This window comes from Rosa rugosa, chromosome 5 (genome assembly GCF_958449725.1).
Source record: "Rosa rugosa chromosome 5, drRosRugo1.1, whole genome shotgun sequence".
NCBI classification, from domain to species: Eukaryota; Viridiplantae; Streptophyta; class Magnoliopsida; order Rosales; family Rosaceae; genus Rosa; species Rosa rugosa.
This window is the reverse complement of record NC_084824.1, coordinates 4,555,884-4,573,398: the sequence shown is the minus strand read 5'-3', so window position 1 is coordinate 4,573,398 and position 17,515 is coordinate 4,555,884. Positions and strand designations below refer to the sequence as shown.

Genomic DNA, 17,515 nt, shown 5'->3' with positions numbered 1-17,515 from the left:
CAACCCAAAGAACAGAGCAAATTTCTCCAAGATTTTTCTCGCTCCACAGACCATCGATCGACCCCAGACCACGTCCCACGCCTTCGCCTCCTCCTTTCGCAGCTGCCGGTAACAGCCTTTCGCCGTCTCGTGGGCCGTACACGGCGGTGGAGCACAAGGCCGGTTTACCCCCGTTTTGATTTCAAGCTTGATATCTCAAGCTACCAGTCACCACTCCTCACCAAACTCCATCCACAAGCTCGCCTCAACGTCCTGAAGCTCCCAGAAGTGGCCTTGCACGGCGGCGCTACTCGTGGTGGCGGCTGGAAGCCAGACCCGATCAAATCGAAAACCGAAGCTTCGAGCAATATATCTCGCGCTACAGGACGTTGTTTTGAGTGTTTCTTGAACTGGTGAACTCAGAGTGAGGATCTGAACAACTTTCCAGAAGGTATCGAGGCCTGAAGTTGCAGTTTTTACGTCGAACTAGGAGCTCGCCGGTTTCTGGGTTTTTCCGGCCAACCGACTGGTTTGAGGTAATTTCTATTCCTTCCGGTCATTTTCAGACTTCGTGCTAGTTATGAAAGTTGTCAAGCATGATGAGAGGAAGAAGAGCAGCCCGGCCCCGACACCATTGGTGGTGGTCGGCGGCGGCTCTGCCACTAACTCCGGCGGCCCTTTCCGGCCACCTCCGGGGATCAAAAATATGGTTTCTGTACATTTTCAGATTCTATATTTCATTACGATCATTTTGATATATTATACACAATTTTTGGATATCATATGATTAAGTTATGAATTTTACGATTTCGATCGATTTCGATCGTTCGATTTGTGATATGTGAAGATCGGACCGTCCGATGGACTTGTAGTTTTGATATGTTGATCTTATGACTGTCCCAGTGGCTTTGTGTGGTCATGGGCGAAGATCCGACCGTTGGATCTTCGTATAATTGCTAAACAGTGACTAGGAGGCGATTCGTGAGAATCCGTCCGTTGAATTTTCGTATAAATTAGCGGAGATGTTAGTAAGGACGATTCAGGAAGATCTGACCGTTGGATCTTCGTGATGATTTTTGGAGGATGATCCTAAAGGCGATCTGTGAGGATCCGACCGTTGGATCATCATTTAATTTCGATCCGACCGTTGGATTGTCGTTTGATTATGTTTTTGAGTTATTGGCTAAGTTAAGGTCATGTCTGATTAGGTGATCGACGGTTTGATTTGGCGGACGATTCGTGAAAGTGTATTTTGAGCTGTTAAGAAGACGCAGCGGGAATTTAGAGGTGAGTAAACCTCACGTGGTTCATATTACGAACCGAATAAATTTAATTACCTTATTTTGTCGTAATTGCGTGAAAATATTTATGAAATAAATATTTGTTTTAAAATCATATGGACTTGATCAACTACGGTCCATGGGTAAGTAAAATGATTTTTTACTATACAAATGAATTTCTCGGTTTTATTGCATGTGAACTATAGTTGGTATTAGTGATTATCCCTGAGCGGATGATTACGTATATATATATTTACGTGATTATATGTGAATGGTGTGACATTGAAGAGTGTGGAATTGGGATGATTAAATTATTATGAATTGACATGTGACTTACCATATTTACATGTGATGAACATGATTGATGAGTTCTTGTTAATATTCATGATTTACATTGGAGGATGTATAGAGTTAGAGAATGTAGGGTTCTGAGGATGAAGTGTCCGAAGTTCGACGGTTAAGGATAACCGGAGTGTTTGTGTACTGAGGACGGGGATGTCCAAGGTGCGACGGTTTATTATTAACCGAAGTTGTGTGCTGAGGACGGGGATGTCCAAAGCGCGACGGTTTATTATTAACCGAAGTATATGGTGCTGAGGACGGGGATGTCCAAAGCGCGACGGTTATAGTGTTAACCGAAGTATTTTTGCCGTTGCTTGACCCTAGGCCAAGGTGTCAGAGGTAACGAGGCAGTTAGAGCTCTAACGTGTTATGGGATGGGACCAAAGTGGTGATAGTGTTGTGAGATAGGACCAAAAATGGTGATAGTGTTGTGTGATAAGACCAAAGTGGTGATATTGAATGGGTTTGACGTTTGCGTCGTGGATGTTGAGATTGTTGGTTGTGTTGTTGAGTTATAAGAATTGTAATTTAAAATCAACAGTTCTTTCTTGTTTACTCATACTGGCTGTAAAAAGCTTACCGGGTTTTGTGTTGTTGCAACTCCCGGTACACTATTCAAATTGTGTAGCGGGAAATCCTACAGGTCAGGAGAACCAGGACGGTGATCGGGCTGCTTAGAGTAGTGTTATGTGAATTACAGCATTATATTGTGAGGTTTGTTATGCTCATTTAGAGCTTTGCAATTTTACTTTGTAAGAGTGAATTGTAATAATTAACTCGAGGGTTTCGAGTTTTTGTGTTGAGTGGCGAGTGGTGTGTTTGTTTGTGAGAAAAAAATTCAGAACGTTATTTGTATTAATTGTTTATTCATGTTTCGGATTTGAATTGGTTATTCAAAATTCGGGGCGTGACAGTTTGGTATCAGAGCGTAAGGTGCATATTTGGTGATGTGTCAATACTTTCCGAGTGATGGCCCGTCTGCAGCGGATCCCCATCGTGTGCTCTTCGGTATTGGCTAAGTCATTGGGTATGTGTGAGTGTTAGGAGTCGTTTAGGCCGCTAAGTAGTCTTAGGAACGTGAATACTTTTCTTGTAGTATCGACTTGGTTAATATGGACTAGTATTGACTTATACTATGTTGAGTGTTATACATGTATTAACCAAACATACTATGCTTCCTAGGTAATGGAAATTCCGAGGGGTGGGCCTAGACGTCGTGGTGGGGGTGTAAGAGAAGGTAGAACTGGTGATAGAGACAGGTTCCGTCCCATAGAGGAGCTTTATGATGATGATGTAGAGTCTTCTATCGGTGTACAACCTACTCCGCCCATGGGTGAAATGGCTGACCCTGGTCGTCTGTTGAGATTGGCTAGAGACATTAATCATCTGGGAGCAGCCAAGTTTCATGGAAGTATGGATTACATGGTGGCTGATCAATGGGTCGAGGATATGGAGAATTATTTTGAGATGATGGACTGTAATGAGATCGAAAAGAGGAAGTTAGCCACTTTCATGCTAAAGGGTGAGGCTAGGGTGTGGTGGAATTGTATGCAAAAGACCATTGATGTGACCACCCTGACTTGGGATGGTTTTGTGAGACTATTCCGAGAGAAGTACTTTCCAGCTTCAGTGAGAGAAAAATTGGAACGGGAGTTCCTCTCACTAACACAAGGGAAGATGACGGTGACAGAGTATGAGGCAGAGTTCTCTAGGCTATATAGGTTTGTGAAATCAATGGATGCTGAGGATTTGGCCAAGAAGTTTCAGCGGGGGTTGAATGCTTCCATTGAGCGTGATGTGGCCATTTTGGAACTGAAGGTCATGAAGGAAATTCTAGCAAAGGCTCTGATCATTGAGCAACAGAACTTGATTCATAAGGAGAAGGAAACAGCTGAGAGGGATTTTCAGGGAAAGGGAAAGGCAGTGGCAGGTAACAGTGGATCCAGAGACTTTAGGGGTGGATACTGGAAGAGACAAAAGACTCAGTTCCACCATCAGGCCCCAACTAGAGTAGCAGCAGCTCCTCTTCCTCCTATTCGGGCCGTACCTGTCAGACAAGTTGCAGCTGCAGCGCCTGTGAGATGTTATAACTGCGATGAGTTGGGTCATCTCTCTAGGGCTTGCACTAAACCCAGGGCTAAGGGATGCTTTCGTTGCGGACAGACTGGACACCTTGCCAAGGACTGTACTCGACCCCGTGTTGGAGGACAGGGTAATCAGCAAAGGCTCTTACCTCCAGTACCAGCTAGAGTCTTTGCAATCGGTCAGAGAGGCACTGGGGTGGAAGGTACTTTATCTGTTTATAACTATCTTGCTAGAGTATTGTTTGATACGGGAGCCTCCCACTCTTTCATATCTAGTTCAGTAGTGGATGTGTTGGGATTGATTGTCATGCCTCTTACTAGATCATTATGTGTTACATCACCTCTGGGTGTGTCTCTTGAGCTGGATATGTTTTGTGATGATTGCCCTATTGGGATAGGTGGTAGAGAGTTCTCTGCATCATTGATTGTGATTCCGGATCACACATATGATGTGATTTTGGGTATGGATTGGTTGAGCCCGAACCATGCATTGATTGATTGCTTTAGGATGATTGTGTCCTTCCGTATTCCTGGACAACCAGTGTTTCATTACCGTTGTCTGAGGTCCGACGTTGCCATGAGGGCAGGGATTTTGGCTCATATTGAGTCAGGGAGTAGTATTTCTGAGATTACAGGGATTCCTGTGGTTTCAGAATATGCTGATGTGTTTAAGGAGATACCAGGGTTGCCTCCAAAAAGGGTAATGGACTTCTCCATTGATGTGATACCAGGTACTGCCCCTGTATCGAAAGCACCCTATCGGATGGCTCCAGCTGAACTTCAGGAGTTGAAAGTTCAGATTGATGGATTACTGGCTCAGGGGTTCATACAGGCTAGTGTATCTCCTTGGGGTGCACCAGTGCTGTTTGTGAAGAAGAAGGATAATTCACTTCGATTATGTGTGGATTATCGACAGCTGAACAAGGTGACCATCAAGAACAGGTACCCTTTACCTAGGATTGATGACTTGTTCGATCAGCTTAGAGAGGCTACTGTGTTCTCAAAGATTGATTTGAGATCTGGATATCACCAGTTAAGGGTGAAGGATGAGGATATTCCAAAGACGGCGTTCAGAACTAGGTATGGACATTATGAGTTCCTTGTCATGCCTTTTGGTCTAACTAATGCACCAGCAGCATTCATGGACTTGATGAACCGCACGTTCAGTCCCTACTTGGACCAGTTTGTAGTAGTTTTCGTGGACGACATTTTGATTTATTCAAAGTCGTCTGGTGACCATGAGAAGCATTTGCGAATTGTACTACAGACATTAAGAGAAAAGAAATTGTTTGCCAAACTCGAGAAGTGCGATTTTTGGCAGAAGGAAGTCAAGTTCCTTGGTCACGTAGTTTCGAAGGATGGAGTTTCTGTGGACCCTTCGAAGGTTGAAGCGGTGATGAGTTGGAGTCGCCCCACTACTGTTACAGAGATCCGTAGCTTCCTCGGATTGGCAGGTTATTACAGGCGCTTCATTAAGGGGTTTTCTGGTATTGCTTCAGCTTTGACCAAATTGACAAGGAAGGACGCTCAGTTTTTATGGACGGATGAATGTGAGAAGGCTTTCAACGAGCTGAAGACCAGGTTGACTACAGCACCAGTGTTGACTATTCCTACTAGCGGTGGTGGTTTAGTTATCTACAGTGATGCATCTCATCAGGGTTTGGGGTGTGTGTTGATGCAGAATGGTTGTGTCGTTGCTTATGGCTCTAGACAACTGAAGGTTCATGAGCGGAATTACCCCACTCATGATCTAGAGCTAGCTGCAGTGGTGTTTGCCTTGAAGATTTGGAGACACTATCTGTATGGTGAGAAGTTCGAACTCTTTTCAGATCATAAGAGTCTGAAATATCTATTCTCCCAAAAGGAGTTGAACATGAGGCAGAGGAGATGGATGGAGCTCATCAAAGACTATGATTTCACTTTGGAGTATCATCCTGGAAAGGCCAACGTAGTGGCAGATGCTTTGAGTAGGAAGCCCCGAGTAATCATGGCATCGCTTATGGTACAGGAGTGGCTCATGTTGGAAGCTGCATCCGAATTTGATCTTATGCCCACAAGAGGTGGACATGAAATCTTTCTCGGTAGTATGACCTTACAGTCTACCTTGATTTCCAGGATCATTCAGGGGCAGACACTTGATGAGTTTGCCCAGGCGAGGATTGCAGAGATGACTGCTAATCCTGATGTGGAGGGCCCTTCTGAGTGGGCTACTAGAGCAGATGGGGGGTTGAGATTTCGAGGAAGATTGTATGTTCCAAGTGTTGATAACCTCAAGGAGGAGGTCATGCGGGAAGCTCATAGATCTCGATACACGATACATCCAGGGGGTACTAAAATGTATATGGACCTACGAAGACAATTTTGGTGGTATGGAATGAAGAGGGATGTGGCGGAACATGTGTCGAAGTGTCTTACATGTCAGCGAGTGAAGGCAGAACATCAGAGGCCTGCAGGGATGCTACAACCATTACCGATTCCTGTGTGGAAATGGGAAGATATCTCCATGGACTTTGTGACTGGATTGCCTAGGTCCAGGCAAGGTTATGACTCAATTTGGGTGATTGTGGACCGATTGACGAAGTCTGCACACTTCCTTCCTGTGGCAAAAACTTACTCAGGGGATGCGTTGTGTAAGTTGTATGTGAATGAGATAGTAAGGCTGCATGGTGTGCCTGTTACAATTGTTTCTGATCGGGATGCTCGTTTCACTTCAGAATTTTGGCGTAGATTCCATAAGGCATTGGGCACAGCTTTAGCTATGAGCACCGCATTTCATCCTCAGACAGATGGGCAAACTGAGAGAGTGAATCAGGTGATGGAGGATATGCTTAGAGCTTGTGTGATGGACTTTAAGGGAAGTTGGGCGGATCATCTACCATTGATAGAGTTTGCCTACAACAACAGTTATCACGCCAGTATCGGCATGGCCCCGTATGAGGCTCTTTATGGTAGGCCATGTAGAACTCCTATCTGTTGGACAGAAGTAGGGGAGAAGGGACTCTTTGGTCCTGCACTTGTTCTGGAGACTACAGAGAAGATCACTACTATTCGGGATAGGATCCAAATAGCACAAAGTAGACAGAAGAGTTATGCAGACTTAAAGAGAAGACCAGTTGAGTTCGAGACGGGTGATTACGTGTTCTTGAAGGTCTCACCTATGAAAGGCGTAATGAGATTTGGCAAGAAGGGAAAACTCGCACCAAGGTATGTTGGACCCTTTGAGATTCTAGAAAGGGTTGGGAAAGTGGCATATCGTCTTGCCTTACCAGTTAGCATGTCTGGTGTACACAATGTCTTTCATGTGTCTATGCTCAGGAAGTACGTCCGAGATGAGTCCCATGTAATTGATCATGGTACGATTGAGGTAAACACGGATGTAACCTTTGTGGTTGAACCTGTTCGTATCTTAGATAGGTCTACGAAGAAGCTTCGTAGGAAGGAGGTTAATCTTGTGAAGGTGCTGTGGAGTCATCATGACGAGGGCGATGCATCATGGGAGTTAGAGTCTGACATGAGAGTGAAGTATCCACAGCTCTTTGTGGAATTGGGTGCTTGAATTTCGGGACGAAATTCCTTTAAGGGGGGTAGATTGTAATAACCTCATTTTCCATTACCTTAATTATTGAATTTTCTGGTTTTGGCACTAGAGTAGTGATGATTTCTTTTTAAAAAAAAAAAGAAAAGAAATCTGTGAGGCGTGTTGAGCAACAGTGAAGCAGTGCTTCTGCTTTACTTCTTTTGTATATTGAATGAGAATTGGTGGAAGGCGGTAGGCAGCACAGTGCTTCTGCTTTAGTTCTTTTGTAGTATTGTATGCGATTGTTGGAAGGTGGTAAGCAAGCACAGAAGAGAAAAAAAAGAGGAAAAGAAATTCCACTCTCTCCCGTTCTCACGTCCGAAAACAACCCAAAGAACAGAGCAAATTTCTCCAAGATTTTTCTCGCTCCACAGACCATCGATCGACCCCAGACCACGTCCCACGCCTTCGCCTCCTCCTTTCGCAGCTGCCGGTAACAGCCTTTCGCCGTCTCGTGGGCCGTACACGGCGGTGGAGCACAAGGCCGGTTTACCCCCGTTTTGATTTCAAGCTTGATATCTCAAGCTACCAGTCACCACTCCTCACCAAACTCCATCCACAAGCTCGCCTCAACGTCCTGAAGCTCCCAGAAGTGGCCTTGCACGGCGGCGCTACTCGTGGTGGCGGCTGGAAGCCAGACCCGATCAAATCGAAAACCGAAGCTTCGAGCAATATATCTCGCGCTACAGGACGTTGTTTTGAGTGTTTCTTGAACTGGTGAACTCAGAGTGAGGATCTGAACAACTTTCCAGAAGGTATCGAGGCCTGAAGTTGCAGTTTTTACGTCGAACTAGGAGCTCGCCGGTTTCTGGGTTTTTCCGGCCAACCGACTGGTTTGAGGTAATTTCTATTCCTTCCGGTCATTTTCAGACTTCGTGCTAGTTATGAAAGTTGTCAAGCATGATGAGAGGAAGAAGAGCAGCCCGGCCCCGACACCATTGGTGGTGGTCGGCGGCGGCTCTGCCACTAACTCCGGCGGCCCTTTCCGGCCACCTCCGGGGATCAAAAATATGGTTTCTGTACATTTTCAGATTCTATATTTCATTACGATCATTTTGATATATTATACACAATTTTTGGATATCATATGATTAAGTTATGAATTTTACGATTTCGATCGATTTCGATCGTTCGATTTGTGATATGTGAAGATCGGACCGTCCGATGGACTTGTAGTTTTGATATGTTGATCTTATGACTGTCCCAGTGGCTTTGTGTGGTCATGGGCGAAGATCCGACCGTTGGATCTTCGTATAATTGCTAAACAGTGACTAGGAGGCGATTCGTGAGAATCCGTCCGTTGAATTTTCGTATAAATTAGCGGAGATGTTAGTAAGGACGATTCAGGAAGATCTGACCGTTGGATCTTCGTGATGATTTTTGGAGGATGATCCTAAAGGCGATCTGTGAGGATCCGACCGTTGGATCATCATTTAATTTCGATCCGACCGTTGGATTGTCGTTTGATTATGTTTTTGAGTTATTGGCTAAGTTAAGGTCATGTCTGATTAGGTGATCGACGGTTTGATTTGGCGGACGATTCGTGAAAGTGTATTTTGAGCTGTTAAGAAGACGCAGCGGGAATTTAGAGGTGAGTAAACCTCACGTGGTTCATATTACGAACCGAATAAATTTAATTACCTTATTTTGTCGTAATTGCGTGAAAATATTTATGAAATAAATATTTGTTTTAAAATCATATGGACTTGATCAACTACGGTCCATGGGTAAGTAAAATGATTTTTTACTATACAAATGAATTTCTCGGTTTTATTGCATGTGAACTATAGTTGGTATTAGTGATTATCCCTGAGCGGATGATTACGTATATATATATTTACGTGATTATATGTGAATGGTGTGACATTGAAGAGTGTGGAATTGGGATGATTAAATTATTATGAATTGACATGTGACTTACCATATTTACATGTGATGAACATGATTGATGAGTTCTTGTTAATATTCATGATTTACATTGGAGGATGTATAGAGTTAGAGAATGTAGGGTTCTGAGGATGAAGTGTCCGAAGTTCGACGGTTAAGGATAACCGGAGTGTTTGTGTACTGAGGACGGGGATGTCCAAGGTGCGACGGTTTATTATTAACCGAAGTTGTGTGCTGAGGACGGGGATGTCCAAAGCGCGACGGTTTATTATTAACCGAAGTATATGGTGCTGAGGACGGGGATGTCCAAAGCGCGACGGTTATAGTGTTAACCGAAGTATTTTTGCCGTTGCTTGACCCTAGGCCAAGGTGTCAGAGGTAACGAGGCAGTTAGAGCTCTAACGTGTTATGGGATGGGACCAAAGTGGTGATAGTGTTGTGAGATAGGACCAAAAATGGTGATAGTGTTGTGTGATAAGACCAAAGTGGTGATATTGAATGGGTTTGACGTTTGCGTCGTGGATGTTGAGATTGTTGGTTGTGTTGTTGAGTTATAAGAATTGTAATTTAAAATCAACAGTTCTTTCTTGTTTACTCATACTGGCTGTAAAAAGCTTACCGGGTTTTGTGTTGTTGCAACTCCCGGTACACTATTCAAATTGTGTAGCGGGAAATCCTACAGGTCAGGAGAACCAGGACGGTGATCGGGCTGCTTAGAGTAGTGTTATGTGAATTACAGCATTATATTGTGAGGTTTGTTATGCTCATTTAGAGCTTTGCAATTTTACTTTGTAAGAGTGAATTGTAATAATTAACTCGAGGGTTTCGAGTTTTTGTGTTGAGTGGCGAGTGGTGTGTTTGTTTGTGAGAAAAAAATTCAGAACGTTATTTGTATTAATTGTTTATTCATGTTTCGGATTTGAATTGGTTATTCAAAATTCGGGGCGTGACAGTCTTGCTTCCTCACTTACAAGAGGGCTATCTTGTTACTCTTGTATATTTTTGGCAGTGTTTTGTATAGCTGTTTTGACTGTGAGACAAATTGTAGTTGTCAAATCTGATTAGAAGCTTGACTTCAGCTGCCAAATGATTGGCATATGGCAAAGATATCATGTTTTTCTTACCTTGCAGACTAATATAAATTTAGTGCTTTTAGATTAGCTTTGCAAAATGATATTAGTGTTTTTGTTAGTAGGTTCAGAGTTGAATATATTTGTTAAATCTTTGTTTCTGAGATTGTCTTTTTGACTATGTATTATATGATTGCAATGTGATGGGAGGTTCAAGTTCAATCTTCTTGCAAGGGAAGGAGAGGGCTGGAAATTCTGAGACCTTGAGTCTAAAGCTAGGAAGTGACATTATTTTGACTGAAAAGGTTAGAAAGTTCTATCTCTCATATAAACATTGTTTTGTGAATTGAAGGCTTGAATTAGAAAGTTCCTTGCTCAATTTGTGGGTCGGTTTGGATTTGAAGTGATTTTAGGGTTTTCAATTGAGTAATTGGTAAGCAAACGATTTGAGTTTGAGAATTTGACTTCATGAACTCTCATTTTTCTGAATTCAATTTTACTTGAAATTATAGAAACTGCAATCTTCTTCAGAAAAATTAGATAGGATTGATTGAGTGGCACAGTGAATATTTTATTGATAGACGATCTTGCTTTTATTTTGGTTATACCTAGTCTGGTTTATAATGATTTCTTGCATAATCTACACTAATATAGACCGCAAGAAAAATTCAACTTAATTCAGGTTGCAACTTCACTTCATTCTGATTCTGAGTCTTTTGTTTCTCTTTTCTTCCTATTGGTTTGCTAATACAATGCTAGAACTTGTGGATGTATAAAACAAATAAGGAGAGAATATGTAGCCTCTGCTGTAATTCACCACCTCTTTTGTGTTAGTATCAGTGGATTTACTGCATAACGTGATGACTTTGGGGTTCTATTTATTCATCTATATGCTGTGATTGTCATTCATACAGTTGTTAATGTCCTCACTGCATACTAATGTGTTGTGTTCTTTTTATCTGGACCTCGGTTTATTTTGATGTTGATACTGATATTTATCAATTGTACCTGTACCTCTTCTATCTTAATTTGTTAAATTTATTGTTTTCTAAGGTTCAACCCTGCGGTGGTATTTGGAGGAAGGCTACCTGCACCTTGCAACACCTCTTCAACCAAGGAAGGCTACCTGCACCTTGCAACACCTCTTCAACCCTTTTCGGTATGTTCACTTTTCACTTTCCTAGGGATTGCTTATATACATGGATATTTACTTGAGCATGGGATGTATTGTATCATGAAGTACATGAAAGAAATTACAGAAACTCCAAGCAGCTCAATCTTAAATATGGTTAGTAAAACAATATTGTTCAGTGGTTAGTAATATAAGGTTAATTAGCTTAGTTCTATATGTGTACTGGTGGTTTTATTGATTAGTTGTGATTACTTATATATACTAGCTAGGTTGCTTCTTATTAATCTGGTCCTAAAATTTTATATGCATGTACATGTCCTGAATAACATTGTAATAAATTTCATTAATCATTTCAGTTTGAGGGAAAATACACTTACACTCAAGAAGAGATTGATGTACTTCGAGTAGAGTGGGCAGAGCAGGTTGATGGATATATCCAAGATGCATGAAGTAAAATAGTTAGCATTCTGGTATGAATAAGTTATATATGTACGCAGCATTCAGCTTTGAATTAAATTGGTCGAAACAATGGTAGTACTACATTCTAGATCTTGGACTTGTGTTTGTAGGTTAATTACTTGTTTTGGATCCTGGACATGTATTAATGGATGGTCTCTAAATATATAAGGATTGCTTGTTGGCAATTTTGATAATGTATTTTCAAATGGATTTAATGATTCCATTTCCAGAACTTTAAGGACATGATATATGTGTTCTAGTATGGAAAACAGGACACCTATTGAAATGTATATATATTTGTGTCCTCATATGAATGTAAGGACTGTTTCCAGATATTTGAGGACACAATTTGTGTCATTGTATAAAAAAGAGGACACATTTCAGAGTGCATTTTTTGTGTCATCTTATAGATTTAAGGACTATTTCTAGAGCTTTTAGGACACAATTTATGTGTCCTTGTATAAAATAGAGGACACATTTGATAGTGTGTTTTTTGTGTCCTCTCATAGATTTAAGGACTCCATTTTAGAACTTTAAGGACACAATTCATGTGTCCTTACATAGAAAAGAGGACACATATTAGGTAATATAAGGATGCAACTTAGGTGTCCTCTTATACATATGAGGACACCACATCCAAAGTTATTAGGACACATAAACCGTGTCCTTGTATAGATAAGAGGACACATTTTCCGTGTCCTTGTTTGGGACTTACAATGACTCTCGGATAGAGGACTCATTTTTAATGAGTCCTCGTATGTATTAGAGGACACGGTTTCAACGTCCTTAAATCCTGTTTTTTTAGTAGTGAGTATGAAATTATAAATTGTGATTTTGATTAGATAAATAGACTGGTTCTTAACAAGAATCTAATTGCTATGAAAATAGTTTACTTGATTATAGATAAGTGATTATCACTTTTCAATTAAGATGTTCAATAAAATTAATAAAATAAAAAATCTATTAGGGTCATCTTTTAGAGACAATCTCTAAAGGGTGATATAGAAAATGGATGGTTCCGATCATGAGCTTACGCTACAGAATGTACGTGAAGGAGAATGAGGAAGGTTGGTTGGAGAATGATGACATTGTCTTGGTACCTTAGGAGAACAAAAAATTTCGGTGGAGAAGGTTGCTAATTTTAGACATACTACCTATAATGCAACCTATTGATACCTTGCGTAAATTCATGAATACTTTTTAGCTCAACTCATTAGTACTTTTAGTACCATTCACAAGTACATTTAGGGGGGTGTATTGTATATGGAATTAGTGGAACTTTTAAAGAAATCTATGGAATTTAAAAATCTGGGTGTATTCAATATAGACTTTTAATAGTCCATGAAAGTCTTGAGGTATTCAATTAGGATTTTTAAAGACTTCATGAATTCCACCAAAATCTAGGGGTATTCAATCAGGACTTTTAAAAATGAATAAAAGTACAGAGGTATTCAAAATATCATTCATACTTATGGAATTAGAAAATCATGGATAATCATGGACTTTGTAGTGTTAACTATACATATCAAACTCCAATAATTTTCCAGCCTCCAGACCAAAGATTTCAAAAAGTCTATCAAAGTTTCCTCTTCAAAAAAAAAAAAAAAAAAGTCTTCAAAGTTCTTCTCTCTACGCACGAAGAAGTTTGTCCTTCATCATCTCTCTTTCTTAATTTTTTGTCTTTTCTCTAATCTTTTATGATATTAACCTTTTTTGATACCCAACATGTTCATTATAGTTGTTGAATGTGATTTTTGTTTTTTTTTTCAATTGTGATACTTCGAAGCCTAATAGCAATAAAAATGATTTATGAAATCCTAAAACTCAAATATTATGGTCTAACCCTAAGACCTTGAACCATACTAAATTTTATCTTATTAATTAATTATTCTCATTAATTTGAATTTATATTATAGTTCAAAAAAAGGTTGAACAATTGAATTTCAATTGATTGATTATAGATCAAGACATTGACTAATATTGCTACAATATATGTTAATCCAAGAAAAAAAAATTGATGAGAATAATTAACCATAAACATCAAGTGATCTATACTGTATATTTATGTTGTTGGGAGATTATGAATGAGAACAAACTCGCTAGACAGACTAACAATTATTTATTTGAGTAAATTTCTATTAGAAGATAATGAAGCATTGAAGAGACAACAAGTTATTATTTTGTTTTGTGTTTGGGCTGCATTTGTTTTATTTTTTTTTTGTTTTTTGTTTTTGTTTTTGTTTTTTTATATTTTGTACATTCTAGGAAATCTGTAGAAGTCATTCATAATAAAGTATATAGATTTTCATAAATCAATAAAAGTCTGTTGCTAAAATCAATGGTTTTAAGAAATCCATAATAGTCTATCAACTTTTTAAAGAATCTGTGGACTTTTCAAAAAGTCTGTCATTTAAAAAAAGTCTGCACAAATCCAAATACAATACACCCCCCTTAGTAAAACATACTGATTCTTTGAAGATAATAATATCCTAAAAGTAATTGACATTTCACCTGAGTTGAACTAAATAATACAATTTTTGATTTCATTAATTTGAATGTTTTGACCCCTTCTTGATGAAGCTTCCGATATAGACCTTAAACTCAAGTGATATCTGATGCATGTTTGATTTTGTTTTGACCCCTTCTTGATGAAGCTTCCAATATAGACCTTAAACTCAAGTGATATCTGATGCATGTTTGATTTTGTTCCTATGTACGTACAACTACAATGCTGTGATGATTTAAATAGATTTATAAAGAAACAAAAGGGAATAAAAAATATGAAAAAAGGAGTACACCAATATAGACCTTAAACTCATGTACTGATGTGCTTCCTGTCTGCATCATTGATCTACATCGACATACGAAAATGTATAACTGTGGTATACGTTAAGTGACAGAGAATATTGAACAAACAACAGAGATGAGCATGCCACCAGCTGATACTTAATAATAGATGGATCACCATATATATAGTACATGTATGATCAATACAAGTAGCTAATATAGCAATTTATCGATGCAATTGATCGATCTAGGGCTCAAACGACATATAGCCTCATAAATTAATACATGTTGTAAAACTAACATAGAAAGTGTTTCAGAAAATGGAGAGAGCTTTGCTTCTAAGAACTTGAGAGAGAGAGAGTTTAGATGCAGATAATAAGTGTAGTATTTTCTGTTTTTCTCCTCATAACATGGATGAGAAATGGACTACATATAGTGGAAGATAGGGAACATGTAGCCTAAAGTCCTCCATAAAACAAGGACCCCTAAAGTCCTCCATAAAACAAGGATTCCTAAAGTCATCCATAAAACATGGAAAGGGTAAGCCTATAACAACATAATGATTTACCCTATATCTATTTACATGATATAGCCATAATGATTTACAACACTCCCCCTTGGATATTTCATGTCAATAGTGTTGCATGGGTTGTGCGCTTCTAAGTTGTCTCATCAAAAACCTTGCCAAGTAATAAAAACCCTGTGGGAAAAAAACAACCTTGGTCGAAGGAGAAAAAGAGCACAACGCGTATGAGTGTGGAGTAGTAATATCACAGCTTCGGAGATAAGTGGAGTCTTCTTATTAGCATCATAAGTAGGTAGTATGTCTACGAGAGGGATGCATTTAGATTTGCTACACCAAAACCTTGCCCGGTAAACCCAGTGGGAGAAACCCGTGGTCGAAGGGAAAAGATGAGAAAATGCATATATGTCAAATCAAAGCATCTTCAGGATGTAGTATAAGTGGGGTGACCATTCTAAAGATGTGCCTCGTTAAAACCTTGCCAGGTAACAAAACCCAGTGGGACAAAATAACCCTGGACGAAGGACGAAAAGAGTACACGATGGTCAAGTGTATATGCTTCGGGATACTCCCCCTGATTTCGACTCCCCCTGAAAATTACATGTTAGGTAATTCAGATAGTTTACGTAGACCAATACCTTGAACATGCTTCTGGAATGTAGACTTTGGTAGTGACTTGGTAAAGAGGTCTGCACGATTATCTTCAGATCGAATCTGCTTGACTTCAATCTTCTGATGCTCCTGTTGTTGCTGATTGAAGAAGAACTTCGGTGCAATATGTTTGGTGTTGTCTCCTTTGATGAAACCCGTCTTCATCTGCTCTATGTAAGCAGCATTATCCTCGTAGATAATGGTTGGTTCATCAGTGGTGGAATGCAGTCCACATGTGCTTCGAACATGCTTTGTAACGGCTCTTAGCCATGTACATTCACATACTGCTTCTTGAAGAGCTAGTATCTCAGCATGATTCGAAGAGGTAGCAACAAGTGTCTATTTCGTAGACCTCCAAGAAATTGCAGTATTCCCAATGGTAAAGACATAACCAGTTTGGGAACGTGCCTTGTGTGGGTCTGATAGATAGTCTATATCTGCATATCCAACAAGGCGAGCATCATTCCGAGGATCAAGGTGGTTTGATCCATTCCTTGATGCGTATGGATAGAATAAGCCCATATCCGCCGTACCTCTAAGGTAGCGAAAAATGTCTTTTAGGCCATTCTAGTGGCGGCGTGTTGGCGCAGAGCTATATCTACCTAACAAGTTCACATCGAATGGGATGTCCTGTCTAGGGCATTGAGCCAAGTACCCATGGTCTATTGTACTTAGATATGGGACTTCTGACACCAATATCTCTTCGTTATCATCTGCAGGATGATACGATTCTCTCTAGACTTCAGACGACCATGGGTGTGCTTGCTTTTATCCTCATTAAAGCGTCTTAACATCTTCTGGATGTAATTTGGTTGATGGACCAAAAATTCATCTGCACTGTGCTCGGGCTCCGAGACAATGATTTGTTCTCCCAAGGTCTTTCATCTCAAATTCTGACTTCAGGTGCTTTGCGGTTTCTTTGATTTCTTCAGGAATATCAATCAAATTCATGTCATTGACATAGACCGCACAATTGCAAACCCGGAACTTGTTTCCTTCATAAACACGCATGGGCATAGTTTATTATTCACATATCTCATCCCGATCAAATATTCACTTAGACAGTTATACCATCTCCGTCTAGATTTTTTCAATCTATAAAGTGAACGCCTCAAAACTAATGGAGAGCGTGTTCCGTGGTCTAGAACTATTTGCATCGGGTATCATAAGTCCTTCAGGAACTTTCATGTATATCTCTGTATTGTGATCCCTATGGAGATAAGCTATGACCACATTCATAAGCTGCATATTCAGTTTTTCAGAAACTACCAAACTGAAAAGGTAGCGGAACGTTATGACGTCCATTACGGGAGAATACGCCTTCTCGTAATCAATCACAGGGCGTTGAGAAAATTCTTGCGCCACTAGACGAGCTTTGTGTATCACAATCTCATTTTTCTCATTACGCTTCCTTATAAATACCCATTTAAATTCTACAGGTTTAACATGGGGAGGTGTAGGAACAACAGGTCCAAAACACCTTTCTCTTTGTCAAGGAATCTAATTTGACCTGGATTGCTTCTTTCCATTTTGGCCAGTCGTCTCTACGTTGACATTATCAACGGAGCGAGGTTCGATGTCATCGTTATTTATAATTTCGGTAGCTACTGCGAATACAAATATATCATCGATGATAATCTCATTCCGATTCCAGATCTCACTTAAGCATGCATAATTTACCGAGATTTCTCTATTCTCGGGAGTGGGTTCAGACGTTGGAGCGTCCCCCAACGTTGTCTCTTCT

At 40.1% G+C, this 17,515-nt stretch overlaps 1 protein-coding gene and 1 long non-coding RNA gene across 2 annotated transcripts; both read left to right on the top strand.

Annotated features, from left to right (window-relative positions):
* Positions 1-61: 61 nt before the first annotated feature.
* On the top strand, positions 62-7,217 carry LOC133711082 (uncharacterized; the record flags this gene model as incomplete). The annotated part of the gene is made up of 5 exons (XM_062137253.1): positions 62-515; positions 1,188-1,266; positions 2,230-4,406; positions 4,602-4,917; positions 5,185-7,217. Coding segments are annotated over exons 3-5 (3,969 nt in total), but the record flags the coding sequence as incomplete, so codon positions are not given.
* A 367-nt stretch (positions 7,218-7,584) lies between these two features.
* Positions 7,585-9,991, top strand: LOC133712425 (uncharacterized). The gene is made up of 3 exons (XR_009847392.1): positions 7,585-8,102; positions 8,775-8,853; positions 9,817-9,991. It is a non-coding gene; the product is annotated as an uncharacterized LOC133712425 (long non-coding RNA).
* Positions 9,992-17,515: the final 7,524 nt, after the last annotated feature.